General features: G+C 47.3%; 1 protein-coding gene across 1 annotated transcript in view; it reads left to right on the top strand.

Moving 5' to 3' along the window:
- Nucleotides 1-9,450, top strand: part of LAMC1 (laminin subunit gamma 1) — a 63,776-nt gene extending 54,326 nt beyond the window's left edge. The window contains exons 18-28 of the mRNA XM_048073360.2: nt 81-237; nt 2,099-2,304; nt 2,721-2,800; nt 3,163-3,300; nt 3,513-3,657; nt 4,229-4,378; nt 4,784-4,898; nt 5,262-5,461; nt 5,586-5,744; nt 6,078-6,177; nt 6,595-9,450. Coding sequence (XP_047929317.2) covers nt 81-237; nt 2,099-2,304; nt 2,721-2,800; nt 3,163-3,300; nt 3,513-3,657; nt 4,229-4,378; nt 4,784-4,898; nt 5,262-5,461; nt 5,586-5,744; nt 6,078-6,177; nt 6,595-6,851 — 1,707 coding nt within the window. The 3' untranslated portion in view covers nt 6,852-9,450. The remainder of the gene's footprint in view (nt 1-80; nt 238-2,098; nt 2,305-2,720; nt 2,801-3,162; nt 3,301-3,512; nt 3,658-4,228; nt 4,379-4,783; nt 4,899-5,261; nt 5,462-5,585; nt 5,745-6,077; nt 6,178-6,594) is intronic.
- Nucleotides 9,451-12,261: the final 2,811 nt, after the last annotated feature.

Consider the following 12,261-nt stretch of genomic DNA (forward strand, 5'->3'; position numbering starts at 1 on the left):
CCATACCTACTTGCCCAGCAGCAAATATGTTGACTGCTCCTCGCTCCGTGCTGTAGCTGTGCTCCATCCCTCTCGCGCAGGTGGCAGAGCAGCGAGAGAGGCTTCAGGAGCTGGAAAATCTTATAGCGAATCTGGGTACTGGAGAAGAAACTGTAACTGACCAGGCCTTTGAGGAGAGGTTGAAGCAGGCAGAAAGAGATGTCACGGAGCTGCTCCGAGAAGCACAAAACAGTAAAGGTGAGTTGAGCCGATCAGGCATGGACTAACGAAGAATGAGCTCTTTGCTTGATGTGCACATTCCCTTGGGACGCAAAGCTTTTATTTTCAGGCCTGTGCTGTGCATTAGGGTAGACAACTATTTCGGGTAGCGCTGAGACTGTACGTGTAATCACTGAAACAACGAGGGCTGTGATTTACCCCTGGTGTTCCCTCTGGTCTTTATTTAAGCAAAGGAAAATCTGCCTTTGTCTCTGTACAATATATACAGAAGTCTTACCCTCTTCTCCATGTGTAAAGGAAGTTTACTTGCGTTGTGAAGAAGCAGAAGACTTTCCAGTACACAGATGGGTACATCTCTGTGTTGCTGCAGCTTTCACCAGTAAGAAATGGTGAAAATGTTTATAAATTTGCTCAGATACCTTGGGATAAAGCGTTTCTTGTTGGGGATATCATCAGTGATTAGAACAAAAGCTTCAAAATCCTACTGCCAAGTTTTATTATCCCACCGTAAAGTGTATAATGGTCTGAAAAGTGCTGTTATGGTGGCCTGTAGGTGTTTTTCCTGTTAAACTCTGCTTCAAAGAGGTTCTTTACCATAGGATATCTGTGAGCAGGGTATTTAGTAATTTGACAGTGTTTTTTGATGAGAGGTTTTTAACACGTAAGTTGATGTGTATTCTGGAGAAGAGCAACTTGAAGAAGACTCCTGATTTGAAACCACTTCTGAAAAATTTGTCCCCTTTGTGCGAAACTGGGAAAAGCTGGCAAAAATCTGACATCACGTGTCATTTGCTTGGAAAGGTTCCTGCTGGTAGTGGGAATGGTTCCTGAAACTCTTCTGAGTTCTAACTGGGGTAGCTTTATGTTCCCTGCTTAGCATCCACACCTAGATAACAGTAGTCCTGAGTAGGAGATCAGAGAGGGGGTGTTGTGGTAAGGTTTAGGGGATGGATTGGGTTTTGTGGTGTTATTTTTTGTCTTTCTTTCCACATCTTCACTCAAGAAAAGACAAGTTAAATGCAGATCCTACCCTTGCAAAAAGCCCATGTGATGTTTATTTGTGCTTTTCTACTTGATGCATTTTTTAAAGGCATTAAATGTGCACATTCAATACATAGGATGTGCTACAAGGTGAAGACACAATGTATTTGTAAAAAATCATAATTTTGGAGGCATGTGGGCTTCTTGTGCTTTATTTCTTAACAGTGCTCTCACCTTTTCAAAAATAATTCCTTCTGGTCCTGAGGCATGTATCTGTGCTTTATGGCTCCATTATTACGACATTGTTATGAGGAGTTACCTGGTGGTCAAGAATTTGGTTATTTTGCGTGGGCATAGGTTCTACAGATAGAAGAACCAAGGCTGGGTTGTTTGTCCTCCCCAGTCCAGAGGGATGCTGAAAGCTGGGAAGAGTTGGGGTGGATTTGCTGTTCTGCAGATCTTCCAGCTGCTCTGTCTGGAGGCTGCACCTGTCTCAGTGGGGAGCCACCATTGCCCAAAGAGGAGGACAGTGTACTGCCCTTGTAGTAGTTAAGATAAAAAAAGAATTAGCAAAGCAGATGTTTCATACCTTATGAAGAGCAGCTCTGTTGTCTTTTTTTAGTCAATGATAGAGGTGAAAGATGATTCTGAACACAAATCTCCTGTTAGAGCCAGTTCAGACACCCAGCAGACTGTCTCACTAGTAGTTAATGACTCTTGTGCACATTCTGATGATGGCTTTGATCTCAAGCTAACTGATTCATGAAACTGCTTTGCTAAGTCCCCTTTCAATAGGGGATTAATCTGCCAACCTGTTGCCTGCAAAGGTAAGCTGCTGCTCGAACTTCTCTTCCTGCTGTAATTAATTTTGCTTCCTCTTTTGTATCGTGTCTTTCAGACGTAGATCAGGGCCTGATGGATCGTCTCAAAGACATCAACAGCACACTAGTGAGCCAGCTCAACAGGCTGAGGAACATCCAGAACACGGTGCAGGAGACGGAGAACTTGGCAGAGAAAGCCCGGAAACGGGTGGAAGCCACAGAAGACCTGATCACGACAGCTTCTGATATGCTCGAGAAGGCAAAGATGGCAGCTGACAATGTGGTGAGTGTGCAGTGGAGATCCAGTGGGGCAAGGAGAGGACAGGGCCTTTCCTTGCTGTGCTGTCTGGGTGTGTTTCTCTGCTCTTTCTCTCTCTTGTAGCAAACTTGCTATGGAAGCATCTTCTCCTTTACTCAGTAATGTGGAAAACGAAGGAAAATCTCAGTTATCTAAGATGCAATTTATGACAGCCCCCTGCTCAAAGAAAAATATTAAAATAAACAACTAAGTACCAAACCATTTGTTTTTAAGGGATAGCTGCTAGTAGAAACTGCATGAACTTAAGAAGAAATACAGAGGCCAGAAGTAGGTTAGACACATCTCAAAGCATTTAGATCATGACAATAAATGTTTAAAGCACTGATGAATAAAAGATGGTAGTAGAGCTTCAAGGTATTTTCTCTTTCTTTTTTTTCCAGTCCATTACACCTCCGGAGTCGAGTGGCGACCCTAACAACATGACTCTGTTGGCAGAAGAGGCCCGTAAGCTGGCTGAAAGGTAGCCTGTGATGCTGCACGCTCCTCCCAGCCCACATCAGTGCCCTACAGCCACCTAGAAGAGGGGGGGAAATGAGGCTTGGTCTGGGTGCATGCCTGTGTGTCTGGGCAGACACTGGGTCTGTGCACTAGGGACACGTGTGACTGTAGTGGTGCTTATAGACTGGTCTCGTGGGTGCTGCTGGAGTAACGCCTGTGGTTGCAGAGATGTTCTCAAACAGCATCTTCCATTGCAAATGTTGCAGCTGTGCAAATGTGGGTGAAGGAAGGAAAAATAGGAGAAAATAAAAACTTGGAGTTGAGGATAGAAACTGCTGCTTGATGATTCCAATGGCATTATTTTTCTTCTGTAATCTTGTCCAGACACAAGCAAGAAGCGGATGAGATTGTTCGCGTAGCCAAGGCAGCAAATGATACTTCCACAGAAGCATATCAGCTGCTGCTGAAGACCTTGGCTGGGGAAAACCAAACTGCGAATGATATTGATGAGCTCAACCAGAAGTGAGTCAGCAACAGAAAATTGTTTTTATTTCCTGGCTTTAGAGCAGTACTTAAGTTTAAGATCCCTTTTTAGCATTTTATGCTTTAGATTTTACGACAGTTGTCTTTGTTTTAGCCTCTCTACTCTTTCAGTAAGTTTGAGTCTACTAAAAAAAATATAGGGTAACTGGATCTGTGTTTTGTTCTTTTTTGTTTGTTTGTTTTTTAATTAGATATAATCAAGCAAGGAACATTTCTCGGGACCTAGAGAAACAGGCCAACAAGGTGCTTACAGAGGCAGAGGAAGCTGGAAACAAGGCCCTTCAGATCTATGCTAATCTCACCAATCTGCCCACCGTGGATTCCACAGGGCTAGAGGTACACGAATGATGAAGCATCATATGTAGCGTTTTGTAAAGACAAGTGTGGACAATCATAAAGGCAGCACGCTAGGTTGCAGGCATATGTTGTATGTACTCTGCTAATGTTACTCTGCTTTACATCTGTCTGTGGAATTTTCATCCATCAAGGTATCACCGAGACGTCTATATTGCTCTTTATGCAAGAGATTAACAAGCAGGAAACTGCAAACACAGACCCCTCCCGCAGTCTCTGAAGGACAAAAGAAGAGTGAAATGTTGTTTGTCAAACATCATGGCTTGAATCAAAAAGTGCAAAGAATCTGGTCCCCCCTGAAGTCTGCAGAGCTACTCCCTTTCCTTCACTCACTGTAGTAGTGCAGACTTTCTTATGCACAAAAGTGTTTGCATCCCCTGTCCTGCACTGCACAGACCATTGTATTTGGAACTTTGAAGGTGTATCGTTACAGCTATAACCTGTCATCACTTCTGCCTGTTTTAACATTAGAAATTATACTGTGTTTTGTCACCTGTTCAGAATTTCTTTAATGTTCAGAGAATCTGCATTTGTTTCTGATTTCTGCATGCAGAATGAAGCAAATAAGATCAAGAAGGAAGCAGAGGAGTTAGATCAGCTAATAGCAAGGAAGCTGAAAGACTATGAAGACTTGAGGGAAGACATGAAAGGAAAGGAGCTGGAAGTAAAGAACCTTTTGGAGAAAGGGAAGACGGAGCAGCAGGTCAGTTCTGTTTTGTGCAGGCTTTTGTTCCCTGGGAGGAAGAAGAAACAAAAAAAAGAAAACAAGTAACTGCCCAGATGTGAAAGACTTGGCCTTACTCAGTCATATCTCAGCAGTGTTTGTTACTTACACAAATATTGAGGAATGGTCCTGTGAAGGAAATGCTAAAGCCACTTCATTGTGGCTATATTGGAGAGTTGGTATATTTGCCAGGTGTGTATTCAGGATGGTGTTCCAAAGTAACAGAATTTACTATGGTTTCAGAGGAAGTATTGCCACTCACTTAGGGGATGACTGCAGTTCCATATTACAGTGGTGTTTCATGCTAAATGATGCTTTCTGAGAGGCCTAGATGGTCATCCATCAAACGGTCAGAGTATGTTGACAGATGTCTTGTCTCCTTAGACTGCAGACCAGCTCCTGGCTCGAGCGGATGCAGCGAAAGCCCTGGCTGAGGAAGCTGCTCGGAAAGGCAACGGCACGCTGCAGGAGGCTAATACCATTCTCAGCAACCTGAAAGGTAAAGAGAAATCACTTGCAGGGAATCCTGTAATTCTTCTCAGAGAGGTAACTCTGCACTATAGCCATCTCAGTTAAATGGGTCATGCTGTTGCCAGTACCCAAGTGTTGAATAGATTCTTCTGGCTTTTTTAAAGGAAAATGGAAATCTTTCTAGTGACTAGAAATCTCCTTTTTGTCCAGCTTACTTATTTAGCCTGAGATGATGTGTAACGGGGTGAGCTGCAAGAGTATGCACCCCCATGCCCCAGTTTGCTGTTCTTCCCTCTAATTTCCAGGAGGCAAAGCCAGGGTAGTTTGGTCAGAGAAGCATCCCAAAGCTCTTCTGGAGCAGACGATGAGAATCTGTTTTTTCCTTTCTTAGATTTTGATAAGCGGGTGAACGATAACAAGACAGCAGCTGAGGAGGCACTGAAGAAGATTCCTGCCATCACCCGGACCATTGCTGAAGCCAACAATAAGACACGCCAGGCAGAGATGGCGCTTGGCAATGCTGCTGCTGATGCCCACGAAGCCAAGACTAAAGCAGATGATGCTGAGAAGATCGCCAGTTCTGTTCAGAAGGTGAGTCCCTTGCAGTTCTGGAGCCAACCCTCCTGAGGTATTGGCGTGTATTTGCATAAACTCTGTTCCAGAACGTTCCACGCCTTCACTGCCTGTTTCCATCCTCTTCCCATGTTGGCTGTAGAGTGCTGCTGCTACCAGAGCCGAAGCTGACAAGACTTTCTCTGATGTGACGGGGCTGGCCAAAGAAGTGGATGACATGATGAAGCAACTCCAGGAAGCAGAAAAAGAGCTGAAGCGGAAGCAAGATGATGCTGATCAGGACATGATGATGGCAGGCATGGTAAGTGACGCTGGCAGCAGAGGCAAGAAGATGCTGTCCTGCCAGTGCAAGCCTTTTCCCGCTCCCCTGCTGCCCAGTCAGCACTGGGTGCAGTTAGTATTCTCTATCTTCCAAATTTTAAGTGTAATTGCATGTGTGAGACTAGTGAAGGAGCTCCTATAGTAACCTTGCCATAGGTTCATTACTGGACTTTGAGAGCCAGTTTCCTTAACATAGTACTTTTAACAGAAACCTGACTCTGTTCTGACTTTTCATGCATGAAAAGGAGAGGCAGCTGTTTCATAAAACCTACAGAGTTTATTGTGCTCTTTTTTTTTTTTTTTAACCCTGCAGGCCTCACAGGCAGCCCAGAAGGCAGAAGACAATGCAAGAAAAGCAAAGAGCTCTGTGAACAACTTGCTTACTGTCATTAATGATCTTTTAGATCAACTAGGTAAGGCTCTCCTTATGTGTGTTATATTCCTTTGAGTGTTTTCCTGTCTCCTGTTTGGGAAGCGCTGGCAGCCAGCGTTGTGTGGTGCTGTGCCATGAATCAAATAGTTGTTTTTTTTTTTTTAATAATTTTTTTTTTTAGAAATTGGGTTTGTGCGCTTTTGGCAAGTGTTTTTTTCTCTGGGGTAGCATCAAAGCTCATTGTGCGGTGTTCAGTACTGCTTTCCTGCAAGCTGAGGACTATTGTTAAGGCATTGGAGTGTGCAGCCAATTCACGTGGTCCTATTTTAATGCAAAGATGGATGGTCTGATGGAGATCTTGGTTCACTCGTCCGGAGCAGGGGCTCTGCTGTGTGTAAGCACCTGAAAGCAGTGCTTCAAAAGCTTTTTAATGGTCTATTTCCTTCTGGCTTTTCAGGGCAACTGGAGACTGTGGACTTGAACAAACTGAACGAGATTGAGGGTACCCTGAATAGTGCCAAAGACCAGATGAGAAGTAGCGACCTGGACCAGAAAGTGTCTTTGCTTGAGAGAGAAGCCAGGAAGCAAGATGATGCAATACAGGCCTACAACAGGGACATTGAGGAAATCCTGAAAGACATTAGCAACCTGGAAGACATCAAGAAGACCTTGCCATCTGGCTGTTTTAACACCCCGTCCATTGAGAAACCCTAAGGGAGCGCTGGGGGTGGAGGGTATTCCCCGGGTGACTGGTGGAGCAATAGTTTGGCTATGGAGTGCCTTAACACACGTTACCTTCTTCAAATCCCCAACTCTTCGCAGCTCGCAGCCACTGTTCTCTTTTCAAATCAGGATAAGTTGAAAAGTTTTTTTTTATTTTTTTTTAAGAGAGGCAAATTAAATATCCGTCTTTGGGCATCAAAGGGTTTTTTATATAAATTGTCTTCCTGAGCACTCCACCTTCGCCCCTTTCTCAGACACCGTTTCCCTTTAATTAGCGCAAGGATGAGAGATGCTCTGGACTCTTTATTCTGTGGTTCAGAAATAACCATGTGAGCTGTATACAGCAAGGCAAAACTAACTCTACTTTCTCTCCTTTCTTCTCCCCTTGACTGTAAAATCCTTGGTCCCAGAGCTCTGTCCCTATGAAGGAAGGGGGTTGGCTACCAAAGTATTACTGTAATGGCCAGTATAGCTGCACTCACTCAGATCCCTGTTCCCAACTTCTAACCCTGTGAATTTCTTATTTTGTTTTGTTACGTTGACTAGTGGCCAATCAAAAACATTGGTAGCCTCTTACGAAATATCCTAAGCCTCTTTCTGAAATGCTTTCTGTGATGATGCATCGCTCTGAGAATAATGCAGCCTCTGAGAGGAGCTTTTTGGGAAGATGGGATGCTAGGGGAGTGGTAGGTCTTGCCAGCACTGCTGCTGGCCTGTGGAGCAGAAGTTTTGTGTGCAGTCTGCAAGCAGCTGCTGGTTGGGTGGTCCAGGCTGGGGAGTCTGGAAGTGATGAGCTGAGTTCCCATCTGGAGGTGTTGCCCTCAGATCGCCAGAGGATCTTTGTTTTAGGCTACAGGTGTCTGATTGACAGATTCATTTGTTCAAGCAGCAGAAATCTTGCTGAAGAGGAGAGCTGCCTTCCAGAGAGCTCTGACAGCTGGTCTGAACTTCAACCTGAATGTCTATGGGTAGGGAAGGAAGAGGGCTTGAAGATGCAAACGAGAAGGTCTTTCTCCCCATCGTCTTCCTGAAGGAGGCTAGTAGTATTTTTACACTTTTTGGTATTGCTCTCACCATTTTTTTTTTTTTTTCCTCCCCCAACCTGGCTGAAAGAGCAGTTTTCAGGTTCCTCCCCAGGCAGTGCTTCCCACTGCCAGCTGCTTGCCAGTGCTGGGAGGCAGCAGTGGGAGCCCTTCGCTCCTCCCTCAGCCCTCCTCTGATACGAGAGCACCCTCTGCAGCTTCCTCCGTGGCTCCAGCCCAGCATCCCCTCTCTCTTCCTTGAGATCCAGCATATATCTATCCTTAAACACTATGCAACTTTGTACGTTTGCGTAGCGGGGAAGAAATTATTATCTGACACACACTGGTGCTATTAATTATTTCAAATTTATATTTTTTGTGTGAATGTGATATTTTTTTTCCGTTTTTATCATGATTATAGTGTGAGGAAGTCTCTCGTGTGCATGTGTATGCGTGTGTAAATATACTCAGCCATATTTCCAGAGTGGCACAGCCTGGCCTCCTCTACGTGCTTTCCCCCGTAACCATCACGGCACGTGCACCACGTATCACTTCTGTCCATATAACCCCCTTGGAGCCCGGTGTTTCCTCTAGCAGGGCTCCTAGCCTCTTCCCCCAATGCATGTTCTCAGCAAGCGCATGGCGTGGGGCCAGCAGTGACCCACGCCTGCTGCTGCAGCCGGGGGACGGGCGCTTTCTGCCCCCCAGGTTCTGGCCGTGACGCGCTGGGAGTGGCCGCGGTTTCGCAGCTGGACTGTGAGGAGCTGGAGCGCTGTCGGGACCCGGTGCTGAGGTGGTCAGAGCTGGATTTGGGGTTCAGACCTCTATGCAAGGAGTGAGGACTTAGCTGGAGGCTGAGCGCATCCTCAAACTGCTGCGGGGCGGGGGGATGTTTCTAGCAAACCCTGCATCTCTTGTACCCATCTTCCAATTTTTCTTGCAATTTACCAAAAATTGCCTTGGGGTTTTCCCCCACCTGTGAACATACCTAGTCCCACCCCTGGAGGAGAGTTTCCCTATGCTTGCCCACGCTCGTGGGACCTTCACATCAGTGTTTTCTGGCTGGCTGCTCTGGTCAGATGGCTGTCTAACCACGTCACCTCTCTGCCAAGGCTGTGAGAAGAGCAGATGTGAAGATGCGCGCATGCCCTGGCTGACCTCAGGCCTAAGGTTTCCTGCTTTCTCTTCTATTTTTTTTTGTTGTTGTTAAGCTGTTTTTAACAGAATTTTATTTTTAAATAAAAAAAAAAAATCTTTATAAGCGATCTCTTAATCACTACTGCATTACAGCCATTACTCATTGTATAAGTCCAGTTATTTCTTTGCGTAATGTGATGTTGAGACGGCTGCTGGAGGAGTGCTGGATGTCGCGGGCAGCGCGTGGCGGTCCCTTCATCACTTGATTCCTGACTGTGGCCCCCTCAGTACGTGCCTTCACTTCAGCTTTTTTGCCTTAATCTGTGGTCTCGCTGTCTGGGGCGGTGAACAAAATGCAACACTTGCAGTTTTTATGTATAAAACAGTATTTCTTATTTATAATAAAGTCTGAATATTTGTAACCCCCTATACATTGGGATTCCTTTGAGTTTTGCTTTTTTGGTGCTGGTCGATGTGGGTCCGTCTCCGTTACGGGGTTCTTCTCTTGCTCAGTGAACTGGAAGAGCAGGGTGAGGGGCAGGGAAGGAAGGAGAAAAGCAATTTGCAAATTCCTGCAGCGGGCTGCAAACGGGCACACTGAACACGGGTTTCTCTCTGTGTCCAGAGCTCAATTGCACTGACTGCAATGAATTTTACGCTGCTGTTTTTCCAGTCCTTTGGAAATAAGAGTGTGTGCCATCTGTGCAACGGTGTTGGAGCTGAGCTCTCCTTGAAGGAACAGGAGGGTTGGAGGGGTGGCTCTCTGCATTTTAGGGGTACAATCTTGTCTGCTTACAGCTGGCTTGCTGAAAAGCAAGGGGCTGCTGGGGTGAAAGGACTGAAAGGGAAATGGAAACCCTACATAAAGGACCTGGGACTTCTTCAACAGAAACTGCTGACAGTCTGGTTGTTCTCTGTTGTTTCTGGGTCCAGTCAGCAAGAGCAGAGAGATTTTATTCCTGAATTAAGTTTTGAATGTTAGGAAAAATTACTGTGATAACAGACTACGTAGCTTTGAAATCAAACAAATCTTACAGTTGTAGACTGGATTTCTTTTATTTTTCTCTGCAGAGGAAAATGCATGTCTCATTAACTCGCATCACAGCTAATCCCTTCTCTCCCCTTCTTGCGTGGGAGGAAACCTGGGGGTGCTCCTCGATGTCCCCGGGTGGTGCCACCAACGTGGGGGGGTATCTCCAGTGCAGGGGAACACCTGTCTGACCAGAGCTAGGACTTTCCAAACCATTTCCTCTACTCTGGAGAAATCGTGGTAGCGCTTCCACAGTCTTGTCAGATTGTACTGTGCCTTTTCCTGCGCTTATTTTGACAGCCCCTTGCCAGATCACCGGGGCTGGAGTGCCTGACCCATGCAGGAGCTGCCACCACGGCCAGTGAGGAGCTGCAGAGACGTGGGGACCTGAGGGACCTGCTCCCCAGCAGCCTCTCTCCAGGCTTGTTCGTTGCTGGGGCCTGGGAAACAAGACGGTGTGAAAGGAAGTGAGCTGAGGAAGCTTATCAGGTATTTGAGCCCAGGAGTCCACCCAGGATCTGAGGGGGATGTTTCTGCCCAGCAGGAGCTGAGCTTGACCTTGAGGTAGACATCAAGAGGAGGGACCTTGCTCACGGGGGACAGCACCATGCTTTGCTGGCTTTTCTCTAATTTCCGGGGACTTTTCCCACTCTCCGAGGTCAAACTCCATCTTCACGCCTGTGCTCTCCGGAGGAGGGAGAGGCTGGCACGGGGGTCAGCTGGCAATGGAAAGGACCTGGGCAGAGGAGGAGTCTTCACAGCTGGGGTGAAAAGCAGCCGGGTGCTTGTCCTAGCGAAAGGGGGAGCTCCAGGGGGCTTCACGGAGCTTGGGGCCCTTCCCAGGCTGCTCTCTGGAGGCAAAGGGGAGAGCACAGCAAGACAGATACGCCAGAGTCCCTGCCTGTCTTCCTGCCTGCCTGCCTGTGTCTCATCCCCTCACGTGTACAGGCAGGGCGGTGGCGAGGCGAGGCCAGACGTGACGGCGTTTCCTTGCTGCACCCTGCCCCGCTTGCTCACCGCCGCGGCCCCGCGGGCAGGACCTGGGTCCCAGCCAGGGAAAGGCAGCCCCGCGGCTGTGATCTTTGCGGGGTCACCCCCGTCACCAGGGGTGGCTCTCAGCTCAGCCCGCCCCGTAATCCAGGGGGAATTTTAGGCATACGAGATGTGGCTTCCCTGAGCCAAGGGCTGTGAATTTTTTATGCCTTGTTGGTGTAAAATGTGGAGGTGGTGGGACTGCTGCTGGGGTCCAGCTGGGTTCTTGTTCCTCTGCCCCCCCTGACCCGGGGAGCCGCCAGCTCTGGTGAGCACGGCCGGGTCTGGGGGGTCCCACCAAGCCCTTGCCCAAATTCTCCATCTCTTTTCTGCTCTGTGCGGCTGAAATTAGGGGGTTTGCCTCTCCTGAACATGGGCTGTCCCAGCTGCCGAGCTGTGCCTCCAGGTACACCAGAAGTGTCCACAAAAACCACAGAAGTGCCACAGGATGTCTTCTGAAGGATGCCCACACTTTCCTGAGCAAGGGGCTGTCTTTAAAGGCTTAACCAGTTACCACTGGTGTTCTGCTTTAGGCACTGCGGGACTGGGAGGAAGCTCCTTCTGCTGGCAGATTTTGCAGTGCATGGACACGTGTAGGTGAGCATGTGTGTGTGGGGCAGCAGCGGCTGGAAGGAAAGCAAGCGAGCAAGCACCTGAGGAGAACCCACTTCTGCACAGGCCCCAAGGGAGCAGCAACGTTTGTGTAAGGCCTCCTCCAGCCACTGCTGCCATCACGATGGGTGACGGTTCTCCTGCAGTGGGTGGTGGGCACCAGTTTGTTTCAGGTCTAGTGTGTTTTGAAAATCATGGCCTTGAAACTCTGCTTTGGGTAGTGTCGTGTGTGCATTAATGCAGCTTTTAGAGGTGACTTTGAGTGATGGTGGAGGATGACGAGGTAAGAGTAACCAAAGCAAATATGCAGAAATGACTAGAGAGCGAGCTGTGTCAGTGCTTGTTTGCAGAAGTGAGGTCAGAGGCTGAGTGCGAATGGCGAGACAGAAGGAATAATATGAAAGAGCCAAATAAGGAAAAATCGCAATTCTTGTGAAAAGCTTCCCGATGGTGAGAGCTGGTCTTCTAATAGAGAACTCGGCCAAGAATTTGGGTTTTGGAGCAGAACGGATTAAGTGCATTTCACTAAAGGAACAAACAGACCTATAAGAACTCTGCCAAATAGGTG

Source organism: Anser cygnoides, chromosome 8 (genome assembly GCF_040182565.1).
Source record: "Anser cygnoides isolate HZ-2024a breed goose chromosome 8, Taihu_goose_T2T_genome, whole genome shotgun sequence".
Taxonomy (NCBI): domain Eukaryota; kingdom Metazoa; phylum Chordata; class Aves; order Anseriformes; family Anatidae; genus Anser; species Anser cygnoides.